We start from the raw sequence: 25952 nt of genomic DNA, 5'->3' as shown, positions 1-25952 counted from the left end.
TCTAAGTGCAGCTTGGCTTCCTCTTGGCGTGGGGGAACTCCCCCTTGCCACGGTTAGAGAGCATCTTTTCAGTCCGCTCCTCTAGGAGGTCTGCAGGGAGAGAGGGGCCCGGGGGGACAGGAAGGCTCGAGGGAGTCAAAGCAGACGCAGGCTTCTAGAGGAGGTGTGTGCTGGTAACAGGTGGTGGGAAGTTTTGGGCACAGGTACAGCCTGGCAGAGGCCCAGGGGGTGCTGGTCCCACCCCTTACTTCATGGCCCCTGCTCAGCCCCCCACCCCGCCCTTTCCAGACCTCTGCATTTCACAGGGATTGAGCCACACCCCGTTAAGAAGCAAGGCCCACCTTGTCACCAGCAGGGTCTACCCCTGGAGTGAACCCCATGGACACATCCCTGGCCCCCCCGGCTTCACCTGCCAAGTCCATCTGTACGGGGAGTGGGGGGAGGAGCCGACAGGTCCGACCCACCGTTGTTGGCCCTTTCTTTCATCTTCTCCATGCTCAGGGACAGGGCTGGGCTGGCTCCTTCCTCACTGGCAGTCCCAGGTGCTGGCTCTTGCTCTGTTGACACGTGGTCCTGCCACCCAGCAGCTGCCACACCAGCCCCTCCCTGCCTGCCACACCTCGTTCCACAGAGCCAGACTGTGGTGAATACACAGGGAGCAGATGGGCACGAGGTGTTTTGAAGTGTGTCCTGGGCCCTGGTGAGGGGTGCAGAGGCTGGAGAAGGCCAGGAAGTGACCTGAACAGGCTCCGGCCCTCACCTCTGGCCGTGAACCTTGGACTTGACCATTTTACAGTCTGCTCACAAGTGCTGCTCCTGGAAGGGGCTTGTCCCCCTTCTCCACTCACATTCTGTTCTGTGGCCCCGGGGACCCCCGCTCTGAGGAATGGCTTCCCAGGGCCTTCCACTGCAGCAAGAGCAAGCCCTTACAAGGGATGGGGAGCAGGGGCTAGCGCTGGTCCCAGTCCCAGCTGGGCCACTGCTGTTGTGCTCTGTGACCCCAGAAGCACCAAGCCTCGCTGAATCCGGGTCTTGGGAGGAGGCAAACTCCCCAGCTCCTCGCCTGCTCTGTCTGGGAATCTCTACTGGAGCTCCCCCATGCCATCACACTGTGGCAAGATATTTGGTCTTAATCATTCTCGTGTTTTTCCGATGATGGGGGGTGAGGGAGTGGCGTCCCCAGCGGCAGCTGGGCCTGAGCTGTCAGCCTAGGCAGGAGGCAAACAACCCATGACTCAGGCAGGGCACGTCACCGCTGGTGGAAGGAGGGGTGCCTTCCGGGGGTGCCTGCCGTCCGGTGGTTTAGGGGCTGCTCTGGACACAGGGCGCTCCGGCTCCTGGCTCCTGACCCCCGCTGTGCGCCCAGCCCTCAACTGCAGCTTGGCCATGGCTTCAGGGCCTCCCAGGACTGAAGGCATTCTGTCCCACCTGCTCGGAGCAAACCAAAGGCAGGGATGCAGAAAGACACAGTGGAAGGTCGAGAGCCACCCCCACCCCCACTCAAGCCCTGCCCCACCTTTCATGCCTTTGGGGCTGAGTCTCTTCACAAGTGAATGTAATTGCATTTCAAGTCAGAATGTTATACAAATTAGTTTATTTTGCCTTTTAGTAGGACAATTCCAAAATTTAACTGGAAGATAAGCACAGAAGCTGCTGGGACATGGAAGGAAAAGAGTCACTTGGCAATACCCCGAGTCCTCCACAGCTGGCATCCAGCCTCCCAGAACACAGGCAGGAAGGCAACAGCGTGCAAAGTGAGGAGTAGGGATTTGTGCAGTAATACAAACGTTTAGTTAACAACAGCGGACTGGCTATTTGCCTAGAGTACTTCCTGTATCGATATAACATAGAAGCCAGAGCCGTTCCCAGCAATCAACAGTCTTGGCTGGTGTGGGACAGCTGTCAGCATGACTGCAAGTAGCCCCAAGGCTACCTGGGGTAAGAAGTGGGCCCACATGTACACAGCGGAAGTCAGTGATGGTCAAGGCTCGGGGTCAGAGAGGGTACAGACGTGAACAGTGGTTCTGGAGGCTCAGGTTTACATACACACGAGAGACCATGTTATACAAAATAGATGTACATAATCTAGAAAACCTTGATAAAAATAGCCTATAAAAATATAAACTGTAGTGAAAATATACAAAAATATAAACAAATGTTCAACCCATAAAAAAACAACTCACCAACATGAAAGCTGGCAGTTCCCACCTGGTGTGATAAGGGCGGCTCCCCTGGCCGTGGTGCGCGTCTGGAAAGCTGGCTGAAGGCTGCCCCGCCCCAGGCTGGGATGGCGGCAGCACCTGTCAGAAGGGGAGGATACGGAGCTACTCTTTCCTCGGCGGCAGAAGGAGAAGGGAAGCACTGGCTCGAAGTAGTGGGAACAGCCCCTACAGTTGTAGAGAAGGAGTTGGCCCCATCCTGCCCCCAGTCTGGAATCAGGTCAAGCAATGCCTCTCCCACCTCTGGACACCTAGTGCTTTATTCCAGAAAGGAGAACTTCCAAGCAAGAGTTCCTGGCCCATTCCCTCCATGACCTCTCTCTGCTCTCCCACACCCACTGCCTGGCCACTGACGGTGACAGCCTGGAAATACTAACACCCCACTGACCACTCGGGGAACAGCCGACACCAGGGGCTTCAGCCACACACGGCAGGTGCCCGGGCCCAATTCAGGTGCTTGTAAGATAAGTCTTTTCAAGGCAGGGAGGACAAAACAAGCCTATTGCTAAAGTCAGCATGTTAGTCCCCAGGATGTGACAGTTCCAGGGGAAATCAACTTAGGGGAAACCAAAATCTCAAGGAAGCTGGCGCTGTCCAGCCCCATTCCTCCTGCCATCGCCAGAGGCTGCCGTCCCCTAGGCTGGTGGCAGAGGCAGGAGGCGGTCTCCACCAGCCCTAGTGGTCCTGTGGGGGTCTGTGCAGAGCGAGGCTGCAGCCTCGCCTCAGAGTGAACCCACTCACAAGACGACTTCCCGGAGACGTCTGGCCTCAACTCCTGAAGACCAAAACAATAACATACATTTTGATACCTACATATAGAGGCCAGCTCCCTGGACACAGTGAAAAATCAAACCAACCAGCTTAACCAAAGACAGAAAAATGGAATTTGGTCTAATATGCTGAAACGCTGTCCTGGCTACGAGACTGCTAGAACACTGACAGCCAGAAAAGAAAAACTATGCTCATGAAAAAAAAGCACTTCTTCAAGTTACAGTGCTTCAATAATCTGAGTGTGTTTAATATCCACCAAGGGTTATTTCCAATTTTTTCCAGGTAGTGAAAAAAATCCACTAAAAACTTTTTCTTTCCCATTTGACTAATAGTGTCCAGGAAAACAGCCTCACATCAGTACATCAGGGATGGTCCACAGAATGATTATGCAAAAATAATCTTCCTTGCACAGAGCCTCTTTCCAGGCCTTCAGAAAGGTCATGCTTTAAGTATCCCAGAACTGCCTGGGCAGCCTGACACAATGGGGATGGTAGTGACCCCACAGAGGAGGACGGCTGCTGAGTACAGGATTTCTCAACGTGGCAGTGGGGACAGGACGCCCCTGGGAGGGCTCACCAAAGTTCTGACCTCAAGCGAAGGCACCTCAGGCCCTGGCAGCTGGCCTCCCACCACCCCTGCCCAGCACACTGGCTGTTCCCAAGGAAGCCACGGCTTCCAGCTGCCTGACAGCAATCACTCTGCAGCTGCACCGCCACCCTGAAAGCACTCCCGGAACAGCTCCCTGCATCCCCTCCACCAAGGCCGGCCCAGGGGTGGGCCTGCTCTGTAGGACGATGATCCGCGGTTTCCTTGAGCCCAGGGTCAACTCTCAGATGGAAAGAAAGGTTCTGCACAGATCCATCTGGAGTGATGTAGGCAGAGGAGCGAGTGTGGGGTGTCTGGACAGCCAGGTCTTCCATCAGCAGGTTGGGAGTTACTGTCTGAAAGGCTGTGCGTTAAAGGGCAGAAGCTATTCCAGAAGTGGGGCAGGGCCAGCTCCTTGAAGCCATCAGCATGAGGTCTGTGGGCTTTCCATAGGCCATTTCTGAACAAGGGATGTGCTTGCTTTCCTAAGAAAATCCCTTCTTTCACACGAGCCTTATGTCACCCAAAGCAGTCAGACCCTGGCCCAGGAGTGTGTGAGGCGTGGTGGGCGTCCTCCATGGCTACCGTTCAAAACAGTGCCTACAAGCACCCACTATGTGCAGGAGCTACCACAGGGCAGACGGCCCATGGAAGGTTTCCTAAGGGCAGAGACATCAACACAGCTGACAGATACTGTAAACAGGCCCTTGAAACTAGCCAGCTCTAAGCCTGGTGAGGTACCGATCAGGCGGAAAGCATGATGGGACAGGAGTAGCATCTGCCGTGGCATGCAGACGGCTGTAAACAGAGCAGACCCGAGTGGAAACGAGAAAGTGCAGTGTGGCTTTGGACGTCTGCCCCGCAGACTTCCAGAGACCCCGGATGTTACATTCTGGATGTGGAACGAGCGCAGGCATCTCTGCAGTTCAACCTTTGGCACACTTTGGTTGCAAGGAGAGCAGCGTCCTGGGTGGGGATGTGGGGCAGCACTCAGGTGTCCTCTTCCTCATCACTGACCAGCTCGCCCTTGTCTGGGCTGGTGTCCCGTTCGCGCAGGAAGTCCTCCCGGATGGCCTCCAGCTCCGTCAGCTCCAGCCGGACCTTCTCCAAGTGGTAGGCCCGCCGGTTCCGGATCTGCCGCAGGGGGAATGGGTTCAGGTCACCAAAGGAGATCCCAATCAGCTTCCTGGTGGAACACAGCAGAGAGAGAGCATCAGGGGGGTCAGGCGAGAGCTCAGCCTGGCCTGGGTGCCCAGGGGCGTGGGGAGGCGGACCCCAGACACCGTGCAGAGGGCCTGACGTGGGTGTGTCATTCGGAGGCCAGTGCACACACAGAGGCCACAGGGCACACCCCAGATGACGGCCTGGAACCAGTTCCACCACATGCTCCCTGCATGACATGGAACATGGGAAGCTCCCCCTTTTCAGCCCCCATTCCCCATCTGTACACTGAGGTAACAGCAATGCCACCTCCCACATGGGTTTACTCGAGTCGCCGCCAGGGGGCACCAGGACTTGCTCAGCGGTGGTGGGCCTCTGCGTCCTCAGAACCGGCATGAGGCCTGGTGCGGGGCACCCTCAGGAAAGCGCACTGACGGGGCGAACCGACGCACAGGTGGCCCAGCGAACCTGGGGACAACTGTCAGGCCGAGTCAGTGGTGTGACAGGTATTAAGATGAAGTGTACGGAGAAGTGTGCAGTTCATAGGTTTTGTACTATCCCCAGGTCTAGGCACCCACCACAGTAAATATTTAAAAATCATGGGTTTTGCCCCTTACCATTGGCCAGCAGTTTAGTAAAAATGGAACTAGAAAGTGCCCAAGGCCTGGCTATGGACCTCTGACACTAACCATGCCACGTCCCTGCAGTTGTCACAGAAGCCGGTTCCTCCACCCCTCAGCCCCTGCCCCACCCCTGCAGGCCCCAGCAGCAGGGACCAAAGGCCTGACACTCTTACAGACCCCAGGGAGGCTGTGATGAAACAGAAATGTCACTGGACTTCCCCCCTGCTTCCTCCCCGTTTACTCCGGCTCCTCCTCAGTCACGTGAGCCATTTTCTATAAGGTGTACATAGGTAAGAAGACACACGCCCTTAGCATCCCTCCCTCTTATATTTTTAAACACCTACTTCTTAGACATGCCTCACACCAAGCCAGAGGATGCTCCTGCCAGAAGGCAAAGGGTCAGAAAGCCTGGCTCTCAGAGCTGAGCTCCCCAGAGCGTGTTCTAGAGCCAGTGAGCAGGAGTGGCCTGAGCACAGCCACAGCTCAGTGTGGCTCTCGGTGAGACAAGACGCTGGCCGGGAACGGGGAACCAGATCTGCAGGGCCGGCCCCTTTCCTCTGACAGCTGTTAGTCATGGGTTCCATTCACCTGGAATCAAGGTGTCCAGGCCCGCCCTTGCTACAGAAAAACCAAATTAGACTGATACTGTCCGCTGCCTCCACCAGGATGTCACTACTGCCCATTAACGCAGCCTGCGGCAGCGTGGAAACCACACCCCACTCTGCCACGGGCCTGGAAGGTCTAATCGAGAGATGAGAAATGCCCTGTGTCAGAAGACGATACTTTGCACGTGAGAGGTCCCCAAGAGTCCTGACTCAGAGACTGGTCTAATCCTGTTTTACCCACCTCTCCTGACCACATCTGACTGGGAATTCCCTGCCTCCTCTGTGGAACCAGTGTACTGCACAGCTGCTGTTCCTTGGAACCACCGATCTGGGGAGCTTACTACAGAGGTGGGGCTCCACCACTGCAGGCATCTGCAGTCCTACAACACCCGCGGGGTGACCCTGCTGCAGCCAGGAACTCTGGGTCCAGGGGACCTGGACTTCCCGCAGTCACTCACCAGGTGGCGCTGCAGGAGCACGCACGACAGACCACGGCCCAGTTCCGCCTGGCTCTCTGCCACCCTGCAGGGCATCACCCACAACCCACACCAAACTGTCCCGGGCTGGAGCAGGATGCCCTCCACATGCATTAGCTCTCGGAGTGAAGTTCACCTCACACCATTCTTGTTGTCTTGACCGGATGTGGGATTAATGAATACTCCCAAGGTTCACCCCAGGACAGGCGTTCTCGGATATCCTATTGTTGATACGGCAACAAGCCTGAAAAAATTCTGAAAACCCACTTCCCAAGCAAAAGATCCTAACAGTAGTGGTGACATGTAAAGATGCCAGGTATGGCCCCAGCCAGTATCTTCTCCCAACATCCACCTCCCTGGTCCCCTTGCCTCACTCGAGAGAACCACAGGGGAGAATGGTCCTCAGGCCCCTCTCTGGCTCCACACAGCCCCTGTCCCAGGACCCCGCAGTGCTGGTGCCCTGCAGCTCCTCCTGGCTGATGCTGCCCAACCACTTCTCATGACACCGCCCAAGAAGAGAAGCCGCCTTCTCTTCTTGTGAGCGTCAGGAGGGGCAACTGGTGTTCGTCAAGGAGGTGGTCACCCATCAGTGGATCACAGTCAGTTTAGTGAGTCATGACGAGCATTTTAAATATGTGATACACAGTGTAATTAGAAAATAGCAGAGGGTACAGCACAGGTCTGTATCAAGCACTGGGACTAGTTCAACAAATTCTCCTGTTCCAGTAACAGACTCTTCAGTAATGTGTCCCAGGTTGTGAGATAAAACGTTCTTCTTATGGGTGGCAGTCAACAGAGCTTGAAGAACATTAATACACTCCAAATGTTTGTCAGTGAAAGGACTCCTGTGGTTTCCATGAGGCCACGAGTCTGCTACAGGGATCCACTCCCATACAGGGAAGGTGGCTCCCAGCACCTCAGTGCAGTGAGCATTAACGGGGACTCAGTGGTTCACAGGACGTGCACCCCACTTGCCTAACCAACAGCAGGTCCATAGAAACCCTCTGGCGAACACGCCTGGGCTGCCAGGGCCAGAGCAGCTGTGAACTGTGGTTCGGGGGACAACGAGGGTGGCCCAGACAGGCCCCCTATGTTTGTGGAGCGACAGGGATGCCTGACCACTCGCTGCCCAGGCCAGAAAGCCAGGGCCCTTCCAAGTTCAAATTCCCTCTCCACTCCTTTCAAGCTGCCCACTCTGCTCTGCCTCTGGGGGCACCTCGCTCCAGGCTACCACTTCTCTCACCTGGAGCCTGGGCCTCCTGCAGCCAGTCCTGCTCCAACCAGATATGCCTTGCTCATGTCCAACGTGCAGGGACTTCCCAACACTCAGGATGAAGCAGCCTCCTGGACAGAGTCTACAAAAGCCTTAACCACCCCGCTCTGCTCAGGCCTGGCCTCGATCCTGCCGTGCCAGCCCCACCCTGGCCGAGCCTCTGGGGCAGCTCCCTAAACATGCTGTGCCGTCATGCCCTGCACACAGCTCCTGGGTGCCCTCTGCCCAGTGGGCCCAGGTCCTGCCCCAAACAAGCCCAGTTACCCAGGTTCCCTTCACCACAACTCAGAAAACCGTGCTGGAACAGCCTCATGAGCTCTCCGAGGACAGGACCTGCTCCTCACCCATCACCCTCTGTGCCTAGCAGAGGGCCTACTATGTGGCAGATACTCAGTAAGTGCTCATGAGACAAGGAAGGATGTGCTTTGGTTGCTAGGATTTATGTGTATTGGATCAAGGATAAAAGCTCAAGGGCCCTGCTCTCCTGGATGTCTGGGGGTCCCCCGAGGACTCACCTAGCATCCAGGATAGTGCGTGTGAAGTAACGGAGGTACTTGAATATGGACATTGAATCCTGAAGTTTCAGGATCTCCTCTTCCTTGTATTTAAAAAGTGCCAGGGCAAAGCGGAAGATAACCTGCAGAAGGACAGGGAATCCGTGAGGAGAGAAGCACCAAGCTCCAGGCGCTAGCTCCAGGGTGGGAGACCTGCCGGAGCCCTGGGAACACAGCCTGCATGGGGGCCCTGGGGCAGACACGACCTCAGGTGCCTTTCTCAATAGAAAAACGCTTTCAACTCTCTGGTGGCATTCAGCAACACTTCAGCCCAAACCAAAAATTCCCTTAAGGAGTAGAATCTTTGTGGACTCCTCCACATTTAGCTCACAGTTCTAGTCCATAAGCTATACAGGACTAGAGATACATGTTGAATTAATCAAAACCAGGGTCCTCTGATTCTCAGGGCTTCCCTGGTGGCTCAGAGGTTAAAGCGTCTGCCTCCAATGCAGGAGACCCAGGTTTGATCGCTGGGTCGGGAAGATCCCCTGGAGAAGGAAATGGCAACCCACTCTAGTACTCTTGCCTGGAGAATCCCATGGACAGAGGAGCTTGGTAGGCTACAGTCCACGGGGTCACAAAGAGTTGAGACTGAGTGACTTCACTTTCACTTTTACTCTGATTCTCAAACTCTTAGAAAGCTCCGCCTCCAGAGGTAGTTTTTATTTCACCTACTAAAATTAGGATCTGAATTACTGACTTCTGAATATGGGGAAAGAAAATTAAAAAAATTTTTTTTTTTTTCTGATTTGACTCTGGGTCACTGTGTTGAGGCCAGAGAAATGGACTCTGGGCGCTTCTGCAAGTTCCAGCAGCTCTGGAACAAATGACCTCACCCACATCTAAGGGTGCTGGCTGGTCTGCAACAATGTGAATGTTCTCTTATTCAGAAAACAATACTTACAGAGTTTAAACAGTGATCCTTCTCTTAGCATCCCTACCTGTGGCCCAGTGGGAAACACTGTTTAAGCCCTGGTTGAGAACTCTTAATACTGACTGAATTTAAAAGGAGATGATGTACTATGCTGGACACAGTATGGGATTAATATACACACTCAAACTTTGCTGGTGGGAGCAGAAATTGGTAACGCCCTTCTGCAGGCAATTTGGCATTCTCGATGAAAACTACAGGGTCTTTTGATTCTGTATTTACCCTGGACCCAGCACATCCCCTTCCAGAACTAACCCTATGGATGCACTTATGTACCTATAGAAAGACGGTTAGACAGAGTCACTGAAGCGCAGTCTGAAACAGGAGGAGACTGGAAACAAGGTGAATGTCCATTATCAAGAGACTATTTGGTAAATTTCTGGTTTATCTGGAGAAGGGGATACTGTGCAGAGTTAAAAAAAAAAAAAAAAAGAGCCAGATCTATATACCCTGATATGGAACTATCTCCAATAAATAATAAATTGAAAAATCATATTTTAGATATATACCAAATACCTTGAAAAAGATACAGCACATTGAGAAGAACAGTTAGGAGACTGGGAATCTCCTTTCTACTGCACAATCTGAGTTATATGATTTGAGTTTATCATGTATTAGTTATTCACAAACTGATTTTTTTTTAAAGCATACACAGACTGGGTGGGAGGACTGTGAGCAGTAGGGCTCTGAAGCTGGCCCCCTGAGTCTGCCCTGATCATCTGCTCACTCTGGGCCTCTACCTCCTCATCCATACAATGGGATAATACTGCCAGCTGTTTGATAGAGGCTGAGGCTCAGACTGCAAACCATCGAAGTCCCTGTGCCTGGCACAGGGTGTGGCACAGACTCGTTTCTGATGAACAAGCAACTGACTGAATTCTCCTGCAACCCCTCCGGTGGCCCCCAGTGCTGGATCACTCTGCCCCTTGGTAACCGTTGCATGTCCCAGCTAAGCCAACCACTCTGCTGCCTCTGCCACTGCCCATGGAATCATCCAGTGAGCAGACCCACCTTTGGTCCCTCATAAAGGAAAGAGTCCCATATTTTAAAGAGGATGTCGCTGACGACGCTATCCACAAACACCACCAGGAACCAGTTGAATGTGATTAGGGTGTAGTCGACTTTGTACTGTTCAAAGTGGGCGTGCAGTCGAGGCAGCTTCTCGCTCATGAGGTCTCTGAACACCCGCTGGTCCACCTGGAGAGGGAGCAAAGGGGAGAAGTGTATGGGGGCTGCCATAGCACAGAGTGGGTCATCCAGGGCCCCAGCGGGCTGCAGGCCCATCACAAGGCACAGCGGCGCAGCCGTTCCACATGTGTGGAAGGCTCACCCCAGAGCGGAGGGCTCTGTGCCCCAGAAGCAGCTGACCTCACATGGAGGGCGCTCACCGAGTGCCCGCTGACTGTCATCCTTTCTCCAGGACAGGAGGCTGGGTGCGATGGCCTGAAGCCACTCGTACACTCAAAATGCCCCATGAAAACAGCCCCACTGCAGAGCCGGTGGAGCAGTCAGCCTTGCTAATCTGTATGCAAGTACAGAGGGTGCGGCTACATGGCCACAAAGCTGAGTCCCTGGCCCAAGAGAAAGTGTGGCGTCACCACATCCACTCACCAAGAATTTACTAGCTGGGTAGGGCAGTGAGGGAGCCAGGACTCCAGAGTCAGCAGCACCTGAGCTTGGCTCTCAGCTCTACTACTGACTCCAGGGTGGCCTTTGGCACACTGTTCTGGAGAGCTCTGTTTCCCATCTGGAAAACAGTAGGTCTCTTTCTCCCAGGGCTTCTGTGAAGACTATAAGAGACTCAGGTAAATACCTACCAACATAGGTGGCTGCTATCTCTCTAAGCTCTGTGTCAAGCAGGGGCCAGTGCTGGGCAGAGGCTTGAATCGGGTTCAGCCCTGACCTCTAGGAGCTAAAAGATGAGTGAGGAAGGAGACGTACAGACTGTTATGCCAGCCGTGGCAGGCTTGGTAAAGATGTGTTTGCAGAGCGTTACGGAGCCCCTTCAGGTCCCAACCAAGTCTTGGGAGATCAGCCCCACAGCAGGGAGCACAGGACTATGGGCAGAGGGGTGTGAGGGAGGCAGCCCGGCCTGGCAGAGGCACCATGGCCCTGAGGATCAGACTTCATCTACAGGCCAGGGGCTTTTCCAGCCTTTGTCTGTGACTCACAAGAAAACATACGTCAACATCGCCCAGTCTGCATCGAACAGAAACAAACCTTTCACAAGCATTCTTAACTTCACACAGTGGGACACACTTTGATGCCTCAATTCTAGTCTTTTCAACTTAATGTGATGAAAAACGCTACTGCCAAACCCCTATACTGATTTCTGTACTCATGTTTGAAAAATGCAGCAGGCAATGAAGGAAGAAGCATCAAGAGGCTTTGGTTAGGAGAGTGATTGGGCTGGATTTGTGCTTTAGGTCTGTCTCTCCACCTGCAACAGGGGCCGAGTTAAAGGGAAGACCCATGGAGGCCCCAGCACCCAGAGCAGAGGGGATGAAAATCTGAGCCAAGGAGAGGTGGTAGAAGGAGAGGAGCACCTAGATCGGAACTACATGGAGGTAACGTCTGTAAACCATGCAGACCCTCTGCCATCAGAGGTGAGGAGGAGGGGTGCTCGGAACACACAGGGCTCCAGAGGGGCATGGAGAGGGCAGAGTGTGGTCCCCTGAGGCCGGATCACAGGAATGAGGGCTGGGGAGACTGAGACATACTGGCGCCCGGGGGGCATCTCGAGCAGGACAACTGCAGCTCACCAGAGACCCGGGCTGAGGCTCCACGGCCTGGGTGCCGTGAGGTCACCACTCCACCAGCGAGCAGTGAAGCATCAGAGAAGAGACCCGCACAAGAGAGCAAGCCACCGTGCACAGCGGGCCACAACCAGGCTGTCCAGGAACAGGGCAGCTGCACAGGAAAACACTGGCCTCATTAGCGTGCCCTGAACGGCATCCTGAGATGGGAGCGTGAACTGGTGCAACTGCCTGGGAGAGCGATCCAGCAACGCCCAGGAGACAGGAAGACACCCTGCAGCAAGCCCGCTCCCAGGAATGGATCCCGGAAAACCTGCCACGCTTTCACCTGCATTATCAGTCACGTTACGGTAGAAGGTGTGTGAATTCTTGGGATGACTGAGATACTAAAACAACTAGAAACAATCTAGATAAATGTTAAAATGACATTTTAAAATATCCTTTTTTAAGGAGAATCTAAAACTTTGAAAAACTCAATTGTTTACCCTTATGGGAAGGTTTTTTTTTTTTTAAATATAGAATTCATTATATAAAAAAAAAAAATTTTTTTTTAAAAGAATGTTACACGTAAGGTTAAGTATCACTGGTTGAAATGTAAAAATTTAAAAGACAAAGTAACATATAAAACATTATTTTCTACAGAAATGATTCTAAAGCATTGTAAAGTCACTTTAGGGTGCACAAAGGATAAAATGCAGGAATCATGGTTGGAAACATACATTTTTGTCCAGTTTGCTTTCTGGCTAGAAGAGACAAAATTTCAAAGACCTAAATTAGCTGAAATGAATTATAATTAATTTTTCTTAGAAGACTTAAACAAAAACACATAAGTTATAAAACCATCTCATGGTATGCAAAAAGTATCACCCTCTCACCTTCTCACCTATATCTATTCTCTACTGCTGGAAGATTCTGATAGGTGGACCAGCTACTGAAAGGCAAGTTGTCAAAACATCTTATGGGTGCAGGCGCGATAGCCATGACAAGCCATACCTGGGCATCCATCCTCTTTGGTCAGTTTCTGTGGAAGCCCAGACCCTCCTACAGGGAAGGTCAGCATCACTCACTAGTGATGGTACTTCTGCTGGTACTATTCCATCCCTCAGCATAAAAACAACAACTACCCATTTGCACGCACTTCACACTTGGCACTGGCCAGTGCTGGGGACGAGAAACAACAGGAGCAGGTGCTGCCTTTGCACCCATACTAAGTCGCTCAGTTGTGTGTGACTCTGTGACACCATGGACTGTAGCCCGCCAGGCTCCTCTGTCCTTGGGATTCTCCAGGCAAGAATACGGGAGTGGGTTGCAGTGCCCCCTCCAGGGGAGCTTCCTGACCCAGGGGTCACACCTGCGTCTCTTACATCTCTTGCATTGGCAGGTGGGTTCTTTACCACCAGCGCCATTAGCATGCCTGCACTCTGCCTTTAAGAGGCTGTAAACAGCCAAGGGAGACAACAGCTGACTATTGGGCCAAGTGATGGTGATGTGATGCCTCTGCCTAGAAGGACTGGGCTGAAAGTGCCTGAGAGGAAGGGACCAGTCAGCTGGCCTTGAAGTGGGAGAAGACCCAGGCACACGCATTTCCTGCCAGGTAGGTGGCAGATGGTGCCCTGTTCTTGAGGCTGCCTGGGGCTTGGCAGAGGGCTGGTGTGGGGAAGGCTGCCAGGGGACGCCTGCTCAGGCCTCTGTTCAGCTCTCTGAGCTCAAGAGGACATGGAATGACTATATTCATCTCTGTGTCCCCAGAGTCTAGTGAGGTCCTGGTGTACAATGTACACTCAGCCGAGGGGACAGATGGAGAAGCTGCTGAGTGTCTGGACCGCAGTGCAGTGTGAAGGGGCTCAGCGCTCAGCTCTGGCAGGAGGCAGCTGACGGTGAGCTGCAAGGCACGGCACTGGGGCTGACCACACACACAAGGCTATCCCCATTTGAAGAGTGACCTTACATAACATCCGTTACAGAAAAATGGTTCAACACCTCATGTCCAATCAATGATGGAATATTACCAAATATGACACTGAAAACTAGATAACATTATGAGAAAATGCTCAGGCTATCATGTGAATGTGAACCAGCCAGGATTATTAGCTCTCAGTCTGGATACTTAAATGTATTGGGGAAAATTCAAAAGGAAATACATCAAAATGCTAACTGTGGTTCTCAAGTTGGTAGGGTAACAGGTGACTTTTCATGGCCCTCTTAATATGCATTTCTGTATTACCTAACTTCAGTGAGCATCTATGGGGCTTCCCTGGTGGCTCAGATGGTAAAGAGTCTGAGGAAGGCTGGGAGAGGCCTGGGCCCAGTGCAGGGAGGTCGTGGCTGAATGTGTGAGTGAGACGGATGGAAGGGCGGGTGGGTAAAGGCGGGGAGGGAGGAGCACCTGCAGCGATGCAGGAGAGGGGCTGATGAGCTAACAGTGGTGAGGGACAAGGGGACTGATCTGAGCCACCTGGCGGGTGGCAGCGATCAGAAACAGCAACTCCAGGGGCACAGAGGGACAGGGAGGGGGAGTGTGAGCTGACCCAACTCCCGGCCCGGGGTCTACGGGTGAGGGGGCAGTGCAGGTGCTAACGGAAGGCAACAAGGGGGATCCCTCCAAAGACAGACATGCAGATAGAAAGTAAAACACAGGGCCTACCCAGGCCAACAGAAACCTCACGAAACATCTACAACAGGGGTTTTCCCGGGCAGTGGTCACACTGGTGACAGAGAGGCCGAGAAGCCAAACAGTCGATGGTGAGGCGGCCCAGAGGCCAGGGCAGGAAGCCACCCCTAGGCTGATGCAGGGAGGCCCCCGGTGGCACAGACAGGAGCTGGGGCCACGGAGGAGACAGAGTCACCAGCAGGAAGTGCCCGAGACAGAGAGGGGAGAACGGCCCTCAGCTCCCTGCCCTCCTCCAGGCTCCCACGTGCCTCTGCTGGGCACACAGGGGCTAGGAGACGGCCCGGGCCTGCAGACCCGGCTGTAGGGAACAGAGAAGAGCAGGGAAGGGCAGGGAGCGGCCGTGAGCAGGCAGACCAACTACCGGCACAAGCCTGGAGACAAGGATGCGGCAGCCCACGGACATAGACCCGGCCATGGTCAGGAGACGCAGAGCTCTCAGGGAGGAGGAATGGACACAGATCAGACACAGGAGGAGGAGGGCTGCCAGTTGGGGAGCAGGGAAAGTCCATCCAGAAGCCAAAACAGCAGAAGCCCCAGTCCGGCACGGGAAGAGATGCCCTGGGCTGCAAGGGCCAAGGGTCTGGTCCTGAGGTGGGATGTTACAAGTGGGACCAGAACCCCTGGCCCTCCCAGCCCCCATCATCCTACCGGCCCCTGGCTTCAGACTCCAGGAGCGGTGGGCAGGAACGGTGCTGTTCAGACCTCCTGCTGCAGGCTGTATGTGGCCCCAGCGCTGTCCCTCTGGATCCATCACGACAAACAATGTCGTCCCTGCTGCTTCCAGCCCGTGAGCGAGCAGGGCTGGGGCACGGATGCGGGCAGGTCTCGTGTGCACTTTAACAGGTGACCTTGGCTCGAGGACTCCACACTGGCCTGACCAAAACTTTCTGAGAACTGCACTGCAGGCTGGGGCCTTCCCCACCACCCAAACCCCCCTCTTTTCGCTGGTCTGGGGGTTCTCCTGCCTTCCCCAGTCCCTCCCCTTGATCCTTCATGGGTTTTCCCCTCAGTAGTCTCTGGCACGTCTGCTTCTGCCTTGGCCTTGGCCTCTTGGAGAACAAGAGCTAACACCCCCAGGCTCCCCAGGCACCCACGAGCTGCGGCTCAGCCAGACAGGCAGAGTCCAGGGCAGACAGTGCTGAGCAGTGAGCACAGAGCAGGTCTGCTGGCTTCCAGGGCACCGAGCGAGCCTGACGGGGCACTCACTGGCTTGTGAGCACCCTGGCCCAGGCTGGGGGAGGCGGGGGCGGGCAGAGGGGGCAGCCTCCATGTGCACCTTGTCATGCCCACGGAGCCTCCCCGATCAACACTTAATTCAGGTCGCATTTCAGCTCTAATTCTACAAGTTGCTGACTGAAGCACAATATTTTTAGAGTACCTGGGATCCTAAAAGGGTCTTTGTGTAATAGTCTCGAGGCATGAAAACTTCCACTATGGTGACTAGACACCAGAAGGCGTCTTCTTGTTCCAGGTACAGGAGGGCCACGGCCACCAACCTACAAGCAAACAGAGAACAAGGTGAGCGCCAGCCCCCTGGCCCAGACCCAGGCAGCACAGCCCACCTTCACAGAGGCCTGCATGGCATGCTGTGCTCTCTCACACCGAAGTGACTTCTATTCTCCAAGAAATAACACTAAGTTAAGTATTTTGCGGCAAAGGAAGCATTTCCTAGTTTGAAAAGCAAAGCTACATCCACCTTCCCTTTCGTTTGGTTTTTGTTTAAAGATGATGAAATTATTTCCCAATGATGTCGACCTCATTTTTAAAAATGTTTTTCATGATAAGATTTTGCTAATGCAGCTAATTCTTTGAGTTTTTTGTTTAAGTTCCAACTAATCCTTTTATGCACAAAAAATTGAGGGGTGAATACAAGAGAGAAAGAACATATGATGGTTTAAAAACAACTTTCTTGATACCAATCTACTTGAAATGGGGCTTCACGCAAATGAACCATCATGGGGGCTTTCTCAAAACACTGCATCCACGGCATGCATGTGGGGCGGGAAAGGGGGCTGTGTGTATCAGCTGTTCGGTCACTCACAATGGAAACTTGGGTCCGGCTATATTTGACACTGTCACCACCAAGAGGTTACTCACCCAGTAACTTCATCAGGTCTGGCTCTGAGCGGGCATTCAGGACAGAAGGATGGGGAGGAAAAGGCAATGGAAAAGCCCCTCTCTACACACCCGAGAACTTCTGCTTGTGCATCACTTATGGGAAAGACCTGAAGTCATTTCTTAGAATTTATTTTTGTTTTCTTCCTTAGATAAAAATTATACTGAAATCTCAAATTAAGAGGTTAAAAAAAAAAAACTGGGAAGGGGACACCTTGAGTCAGCATGCATGAGATGGAGAGTAGAAAGGTTACAACGAGTAGAGACGGCTAAGTAGGGAGAAACAGGATGAGCTCAGCACCTGAGGATGCCACAAGAAGGGGCAGAGAGACTGAGATCCGCAGAGCCTTTGAAGACATCACTTTAAGCTAACTGATGTCCATGATGATAGGCAAGAATCACTGAGAAAAGGCTAGAGTTCTGCTCAAGTTCTGGGTTCTCAGAATGTGTGTACAAAACAATGTGGATGGGAAAAAAAAGAAGTAAAATGGTTAAAGTTTAGAGGTCCCAATGGTGATGGTGCAGAGAAAGTCTAAATTAAAGCTGGGAGGTGTCCTAATGTGGGGAAGAGCTGATTCTACACCAGTGTCAGATAAATGGGGTGCTACTGCACCCCTAACAGGCATGCGCAAGTCCTCACCAAGATCCCTTAAGTTTCAGAAGGTTTTAGCTTTCAGGAATTTTTAGACTGAGTATGCAGTGTGAACTGTCCATTTAAGCAAAACAAGGCTGCTTTGTTAGGCAATATCTTATTTACCTTTTTTTTTTAAGGGGACCATTGAGGAGCAGTCAAAGTCCCTCTTACTTTCAGGGCACAGAGAGGGGACCCTAGCCTGACCACCACAGAGACAATGACTTCCTGGAAACCACTGGTTTCAGGTCTTAACCAACTAACATTCCAGCTTAAAAGCTCTTCTTCCTGCAATGCTCTCATTTCAGATGCAAAACACAGTCTGTATCCAGAGGTCGGCATCCAGCATGGATGAGGATTAAAAAAGGCCCAAGAGCTGCTAGAATAAATGTCAGCATTCAAAACGCAATGCATGCACTTGACTTACTTACAGGAGAACTGCTAAAGATCACACATGGAGCTTCTTCATTCTGCGAACATAATACGAACATAATCCACGATAATCTAGTGGATTATCTACTTTGGGAGGGATAGAAGCAGCAGGAATGCACCAGCTAGGGAAGAGACAGAGGCAAAAAGCAGCCACTGGCACTCAAAGTCCAATGGCAGGAGCAGCTTCTCAGAGAACAGACCTCAGTGCCTCCCGTGGCCTCATGCCAGTGCAGCTCAGTTCGGAATGAGGAGCCTGGATGGTTCAGAGAAGGTGAGAGGTTTTTCAGTGTCCTTTGCCTATGGAAGCAGGGAAGCATGCCAGACCTGCAGAAGACTCTAGTCCAAAATAAAACATGTTTGGGCTCTTTAAGGGCCAGGTTTTGACCAGCTGCAAAATTATCTGGGGCAACCTCACGACTGATGAAGATGCTGTATAAACAGGGAGTGCCCTTGTTGTCACATCACGCATTTTAAATGAATGAACACAAACTGCAGATCAAAACCTGAGTGTGAGGACAGCAGCAAGGAAATCTAAATGAGAAACCCAGCTGTTTCAAACAGTTTACTGTTCTTAAGACTTCTCGAAAGCATGCTTGTTTCTCTCAATTATTCTAGAATTGGGGATGGGGCATAATTAAAATTACCTTACTGCAGCTATTAATAGTTCTTTCCCTTAAAAGACTGGCTTTTCTTGGCTCACCAGGAAGGGAAGGGGGCTATCAGGCAGTCTGTGGAGCTACAAGTTATCTTAAGAACAAAGAGGAGCCCTCCATGGGCTGGGGACCCACCTGTTGAGACCCTGGCAATAGCCGATGTCTGGATTCCGCCAGGAGAAGGCAAGCAGGACATTGCGCAGCTTCTGTATGCCTTCCGAGGTGGGGCACGAGTAATGCTTGTTGTTGGGCAGAGTCCGCAGCAGGTCTAGCTCGATCTGCTTGGAGGCCGGGTTCTGTTTCTCCAGCGCCTTCTGAAGTAAAGTCTGGAAGTAACCGGGCTGAGTGCTGTCCTTGAACTTCTTGATGTGACGGTCCACACACCACTTCCACACCTTGGAACGGTGCTCGTGTGGGATGCCTGCACGGACCAGGTTCTTTAATTCTGGGGAACACGTCATCTCCCTGTTCACTGTGCTTGCAAAGTAGTTTTCCCACTTGACCCCAGTGGAGACCTCCTGGTTTTCTGTGAGGTAGAGGGTCTTCAGGTCCAATGCCCGGACTTTGGCAACCAACTTCTCTTCCTCATCATCCTCTGGGACAGTCTTAAACCCATAAATGTCATATTCACTGTTGAGAAAAAACAAAATGAAAAGTTAAATGATGCAATCTGGCAAAAAGGTCAATGAAACATGAAAGAACCTAGAAATCTACTCATACGTAAATGGCACTGTGATATATGATCAAGCATTTCAATTCAGTGAAAAAATAATTAACTTCTCAATAAACAGGGTGAGAATAACTGGCTATCTGTATAGAAAAAACTGCTTTAGATCCCTTCTGGATACTACATGGGAAAAAAAAAAAATTCAGTTCTAGATGGTCGAAGTGCTCAATGTAAAAAGCACAGAAAATACAAGCAAGACTGCAAACACAAGGCTGATAAATTTGGCTACATTAATATATTAATACATGAGCATGTATGTTTATATAGCATACATATACACATGCATAACACTTATGCTCAAAAAATACCGTTTTAAAAAGTAAAAAGACAAAGGAGAAAACATTACATTAGTAAGATACTAGGCATAAAAAAGAATTAAGGCTGCAGCAGGCAGAATGCTGCTGCTGCTGCTGCTGCTGCTGCTGCTAAGTCACCTCAGTCGTGTCCGACTCTGTGCGACCCCATAGGCAGCCCACCAGGCTCCCCCGTCCCTGGGATTCTCCAGGCAAGAACACTGGAGTGGGTTGCCGTTTCCTTCTCCAGTGGTAGGCAGAATAACGGCCCCCAAAGACGTCCCTGGAGTCTGTGAATATGTCACATTATGTGGCAAGAGGCATACCGTGTGTGTGGAATCAGCTATGGCACTTAAGACAGGGAGGTTATCCTGGGCGTCCCAGGTGGGACCACAGAAATCACAGGGGCCCTTCACGTGGAAGAGGAAGGCAGGCGAGTGGACCAGAGAGGCGTGACAACGGACGAAGAGTCAGGGCGACGTGACGCGGGAGAGCGCTTGGACCCACGGTTGCTGGCTCTGAAGACGGAAGAAGGCGGCCACAGCCAAGGAAAACGGGTGGCCTCGAGGAGCTGGAAATGGCCACGCCTGATGACCAGCAAGGAAACAGAGACCTAGCCCCACAACCAGAAGGAACTGTATGCTCCCAACAGCTTGAGTGAGCAAGGACACAAACTGTCTCCTCGAACCTCCAGGAAGGAATGCAGCCCTGCTGATACCCTGATTCCATCCAGCAAGACCATGCTCGACTGCTGACCGACAGAACCGTTAGACAGTAATATGTATCACAAACTTAGCAACATAAAACAATGATGGTGATGGCAGGCACGGGAAACCAGAAGGAGGCCTTTCACACACTGTTGCTGAGTCTATAACCCTGTAGGAGCACGCTGAAAATCGGATCCAGTAGAGCGGAAGATAAGCATATCCAACACCAGAGAAACTCTCACGCCAACACACGGACACACAGATACACATACCACGATGTCTACTGCATCACAGTTTGTAAAAAGAAAAAATGGAACTACTCTAAGTGTCTACCATGAGACGAAGGAATAAAAAAGTGATATACAATGAAGCTGTGTAAGGCAGATTAAAAAAATGCTCAGGAGCTACATAAATCCATCTGTATAATTTCAGAAAACAATGTTGAAAGAAATAAGTCGCAAAAAAGGTATGAATTTGATAGGATTTGCATATTAAAAAGTGTCTTCAATTACAGGTACATATTGAAGTGCTGAAAGCGGAAATGACATGTCTGGTACTTGCTTTAAAATATACCAGAAAAAAAATTTCGGAGGGGATGGATAAGGAGAAACAAGATTGGCAAAATGTTAATAATTGTCAAATTACTGGGTAACAGTTACATACGGGGGTGTTATATGATGCTACTACTTTGAAATTCCATAACGAAAAGTTAAAAGTACTTAACATACACAGTTATTGTTCTACTTATACATAAAGTTTGAAAACATACAACGTAAACAGTAAAGTCTAAAACACGTGAAGGAAGACGACGTGGTGCCTGGGGGCAGACAGCTGGGCTCTGCCCACAGGAGTCTGTCCCTCCACCCCGCTTCCGGAACACAGCAGGAGTGCACGCGTGGGGAACCCGGCTGCCAGACTGGGGTCCTGTCCTCGCCACTCCCTGGCCGTGTGACCTGGGAGCGTTACATCACCTCCCTGACCCCAGCGTCTGCATTTGCTGAGGATATAACACTGCTCCTTGAGTGTTAAACATGAGCAGTGGCACAGCTCCTGGCACAAAGACCTCAGTAGAAGTTTTGTGACGATGGCACTGGTTGCACTCCGATAGCATATCTCTTACCTGTCATCTGAGTAGCACAGACAAGGCAGGCCAGTGCTGCAGGCACAGAGAAGGGAAAGCGCGGGTCAGGCTGAGGCAGGGCTTCCCCAGGGACCAGGGCGGGGCAGGAGAAGCCAAGCATAGTGGGGGCGGAAACAGGAGGAGACTGGACTGAGCGCATTCACAGACTTCTCCTCTTGCCAATATTTCATGAATCTTATTTTTTAGAAACTAGGATATGAAGGTTCTTAATTCAAGATACTTTACAGTCTGTGAGACTCCATGATTTTCTGAAAAACATGCAATTTTGTGTGTATGTCCAACCGCATTTTGGGGCCAAGTGTGTCCATGGCTTGCATCAGAGCCTCAGTGAGTTCTGAACCACTGGATCAGGTTACCCAAGTATGCTTCCCTTACAGAGAAGGCCCAGTTACCCACTTAGGGGCTCCTTTGCTTTCAAAGTCCCCATGAGTGCAGCTGTACCCATGGGTCTCTGGAGAAGATTCTGCTCCTCTGAGGACTGGCTCCTCTTACAGCAAGACTGCCTAGCATCCTCGGTAGCATGGTACATGCAAGAAAAGTCTTGAAATCAAAAGACCGGGTCTGAATCCCAGCTCTGTTACTGGATTATGACAGCAAGATTGATGAGATGACATTTTCTAACGACTGACAGTCCTTGTCATGAGCATCAAAGCAGACATGGAAAACTGTGTAAAGTTCTTGGTGAGTGGCTACTGTGGTTAAAGGGGGGCTTGAGAAATGGGTCCCCCACTCCCAGCAGTCGCGAGCTCCTTTACCTGACAAGATGAGGTTTAATGAACGCTTGCTCCGGATGCTCTGGACTCTCAACCTGCAGAGCGTCCTCCAGCAGCTGGGCTATGACATCCCGAGCAGGCCCCTGTTCTTCTGAGCAAACTGGGGTCTTCATTTCTTGGAGCAGTATTAAGTACTTGCTTTCTATCTGGCAGAGCTTGGCTTCCAGGCTAGAATACTGCAGAGAATGTGATAGTTACCTCCGTCCAGACACACAAGAAGAGCAATCCTCAAGTACCTCAAGCAATCAACTAATGACAAGCCCAGAACCACTAGGAAGTGAGCCAGAGAGAGACTATATCCCAGGCAAGAGATGAATTTATGCCACAGGCCACTTGTCTTCTCTAAACGGTCCACGGGGGCCCCTCTTCCCTCTGGGGGAAGTAGTGGTAATAAAGTAATAAGCACAGAAGTACCGGTAATAAGGCTTCTGTATGTCAACACATGAGTTCTGGACAGCACTGAGGTGAACAGCAGAAACCAGGCCACACACTCATTACTGAGGTCCAGCTGAGCATGACTTGGCACACAGGCCCCAGGCAGCCACCTTATGGTATTTCAATACTTTCCTAGGATGCTGTGACCCAGCACCAGCTCCCATCTGCTACCTTATCAGACAAATCAACATATCCCTTGAAAACATGCAGGAACAAGGCCTGGGAAGATGCTCTGAGGACTGTTCAAAAGGTATATGAGGCATTTAATAGCTGTTGACACAGTGTCACTGAATTTCATTTAATTATCACTGGAATATCTGTGATGTCTGTACACTTCGCAAAGCCCTTTTTGAAAGTGAAGTGAAAGTGAAAGTCACCCAGTTGTGTCCTACTCTTTGCAACCCCATGGCCTATACAGTGCATGGAATTCTCCAGGCCAGAATACTGTAGTGGGTAGCCTTTCCCTTCTTCAGGGGATCTTCTCAACCCAGGGATCAAACCTGGGTTTGCATCAAACCCACATTGCAGGCGGATTCTTTACCAGCTGAGCCACAAGGGAAACCCAAGAATACTGGAGTGGGTAGCCTATCCCTTCTCCAGCAGATCTTCCTGGCCCAGGAATTGAACTGGGGTCTCCTGCATTGCAGGTGGATTCTTTACCAGCTGAGTTATCAGCATAGTCACATCTGACTCTCTCACCAACCCTATCAGATTTAGAGAAGGCATCGTGTTCATCACCCCCATTTACAGATACGGAACTGACTCACACAACTCAACAGCATAAACCAAAAAATCCAAACAACCTTAATTTGGGGGACCTTACAACTGTGTCTAATTTTTTTTTCTGTAAACTTCATTACACCTGTGAATAAATCCACATCTCAGGGCATTTCTATTGTCTTCATCATAAAGTGAAATTAAACAGCGCTATCACTATCTACATTTTAAATATATTTTGTTATTAGTAACCACATCCCTTCAAGCATGGAGGCTGAACTGATTTGAAAGCATGTCCATTTTTGAATGGTTTCTGAATCACATCACCTCCCACCTGAGGACAGAATGTACCCACCCTGACCCACCTTTGCCATCAGATCCCTCTCTCTTCTTTCTGCATTTCTCCGTAGAGCTGCAAGTTCCAAGATTTCCTTATTTAGAAATTTATTTTGGGTTTTGTACCCCTGTAGATTATCCTGTTGGAAAAAAAAAAGTTCATCAACTCACACTGGTTGAATGTTGACTATCCTTTATAATTAATATTTTGCTCCCTTACCAATCAAATAGCCCTTTCTGAAAGTGAAAGTTGCTCAGTCATGTCTGACTCTTTGCAACCCCATGTATTCTCCAGGCCAGAATACTGGAGTGGGTAGCCATTCCCTTCTCCAGGGGGTCTTCCCAACCCAAGAATCGAATCAGGGTCTCCTATGTTGCAGGTGGATTCTTTACTAGCTGAGCTACCAGGGAAGCCCAAAGGGGACACTGTGGCTAGCCCTTTCTAAGTTAGAGCAAGTTCTAAGGAACTGAAAATGATTATTAGGCACTTTCTGATTAAGCTTTATGTCCACCCTTGGCAGGGGAAGGAAAGTAGGGACCACTGCATAATGAAGGAGATGGGGAAATAAATTTACTTGATGGTGGTGATTTTTCTCAACTGACCTTAGGAGAAGTAAGTAGGACTTATGTCCTAAATCTATGCAAATATTTTATCTACCCACATTCACTGAGGTGGTACAAAAGGTAATGCCTTGTAGTCATCTTGTTTTTTAACTAGAGAAACTGAACAAATTTTCTGTCCATTCTCATTTTTACTTATCCAGTTTATGTAGAAAAGGCTATACATATATACAATGTTCTCAACTAAAGAATTACACTTAATAATGAATACCTATAGCCTACAATGTATAAGGCACTTAAAGAGATTATGTTCCTCGATTTTTTTTACATTAAAAAATTTCAAACTTACGGAAAAGTTGGAAGAAAAGTACAATAAACACAATATACCCTTCGCCTAAATTTGCCAGCGGTTAACTCTTGACACGTTTGCTTTATGTTTTAAGAGAACATCATAAGGACTTTCCTGGTGGTCCAGTGGTTAAGAATCTGCCTGCCAAAACAGGGGACATGGGTTCAATCCCTGGTCCGGGAAGATTCCACATGCCACAGAGCAACTAAGCCTGTGGGCCACAACTACTGAGCCTGCATGCTCCAGAGCCCATGCGCCACAACAGAAGCCGCCACAATGAGAAGCCCGCTCTCCACAACCAGAGAGTAGCCCTCGCTCTCCACAACCAGAGAAGGCCCACGTGCAGCAACGAAGACCCAGCACAGTCAAAAACAAAGAAATAAAGAAGAAAAAGGAGAGAACATCACAAGCTAGTCACACGTTCACCAGGTCCAACTAAAAGTTCAGGTCTGGCAGAAGCAGACGCTGTGTGTTACCTTCAGCCCTTCAAACTCTGAGCAAAGGAAGGGGAAGGTAATCTTTGAGACAATTAGGGCAGTGATTTTCTAAATGCTCCCTACCAAATCCAGTCTTTTACAAATGTGTTTGTCCCCTACTCTGTGTGAAGTTCCCAAGGAATCTCTGATCCCTCCACCTCAGGAGGAACTATTCACGGTATCTCCAAGGGTGGTCAACAAGCACCTTGGTCCAAGGCCAAGGCAGTCAAGAAAGGCCCTGACCTCTGTGCTGTCCCAGGACAGAGACCACAGCCCCTCCCCAGGGATGTGTCCAGAGATGCCTACATCTCCAAACTGGGAACCACTGTGGCAGCATACAATCTCCCTTGAAAACACAGAAGAACTGAAAATGTTCCCACAGTCCCTGTAATCGCTAACACTTACAGAGCAGCTAAGCATGGAAGAGACCCTCAATCTCACTTAAACCTCACAACTCTACTCTTTGGGAACTGCTCATCATCTCCGTTTCCTAAATGAAGAGCTGAGTCACAGGGAGACCGACCGTGCGATGACTAAGTGTGGGTCTGGGAGCCAGGCCTGCTGGGCCTTTGGCCCGGGTGCTTGGCCCCAACTCCCACCTGAGCTCTGATCCGCATCACACATTCTCAGTCTCAGCAAGAACACATGTCATGACAAGGACTGGAGACAGCCGCTGTCAGACCCTGAAGGAGGCCCACAGATTTCCTTTTCTAATCTAAAATATGACGTTCTCCTTTCTTCTGGTGTCTGGAAGCTCTCGTATTTGCAAACAATGAACAAACATCACCAAAAGGCAGGTTGACTGAAGGAAGGTGAGCTAGAGGGCAACTGAAGAATACACTGGACCGTGATGGGCACAGACTGGGCAGTACAAGGTGGGTCGGGGGAGCAGGACACATGTCTTTGAGTTAAACTTCGTGCTTGAGTCTAAGGAAGTCCTGATAGTGCACCTCAAGGATTCTTTCTCTAGAATGACGATCA

At 50.9% G+C, this 25952-nt stretch overlaps 1 protein-coding gene across 2 annotated transcripts in view; it reads right to left on the bottom strand.

Moving 5' to 3' along the window:
• Window positions 1-1564: 1564 nt before the first annotated feature.
• The window catches only part of TBC1D2B (TBC1 domain family member 2B), an 89093-nt gene continuing 64705 nt past the window's right edge, over window positions 1565-25952 (bottom strand). Inside the window, exons 7-14 of one of the 2 annotated variants that reach the window (XM_040257372.1) lie at window positions 23615-23725; window positions 22080-22273; window positions 18592-19086; window positions 16004-16121; window positions 10210-10395; window positions 8229-8350; window positions 4601-4761; window positions 1565-1653 (exon numbers count right to left, since the gene is read on the bottom strand). In XM_040257372.1, the coding sequence (XP_040113306.1) occupies window positions 1589-1653; window positions 4601-4761; window positions 8229-8350; window positions 10210-10395; window positions 16004-16121; window positions 18592-19086; window positions 22080-22273; window positions 23615-23725 (1452 nt within the window). In that variant the 3' untranslated portion in view covers window positions 1565-1588. Of the gene's footprint in view, window positions 1654-3207; window positions 4762-8228; window positions 8351-10209; window positions 10396-16003; window positions 16122-18591; window positions 19087-22079; window positions 22274-23614; window positions 23726-25952 lie in introns of those variants that run through there. The other variant, XM_040257371.1, reaches the window with a different exon arrangement.

This window comes from Oryx dammah, unplaced genomic scaffold (genome assembly GCF_014754425.2).
Source record: "Oryx dammah isolate SB20612 unplaced genomic scaffold, SCBI_Odam_1.1 HiC_scaffold_16, whole genome shotgun sequence".
Classification (NCBI taxonomy): domain Eukaryota; kingdom Metazoa; phylum Chordata; class Mammalia; order Artiodactyla; family Bovidae; genus Oryx; species Oryx dammah.
Note: the sequence above shows the minus strand (reverse complement) of the source record. Positions and strands in the feature narration are given on the sequence as shown.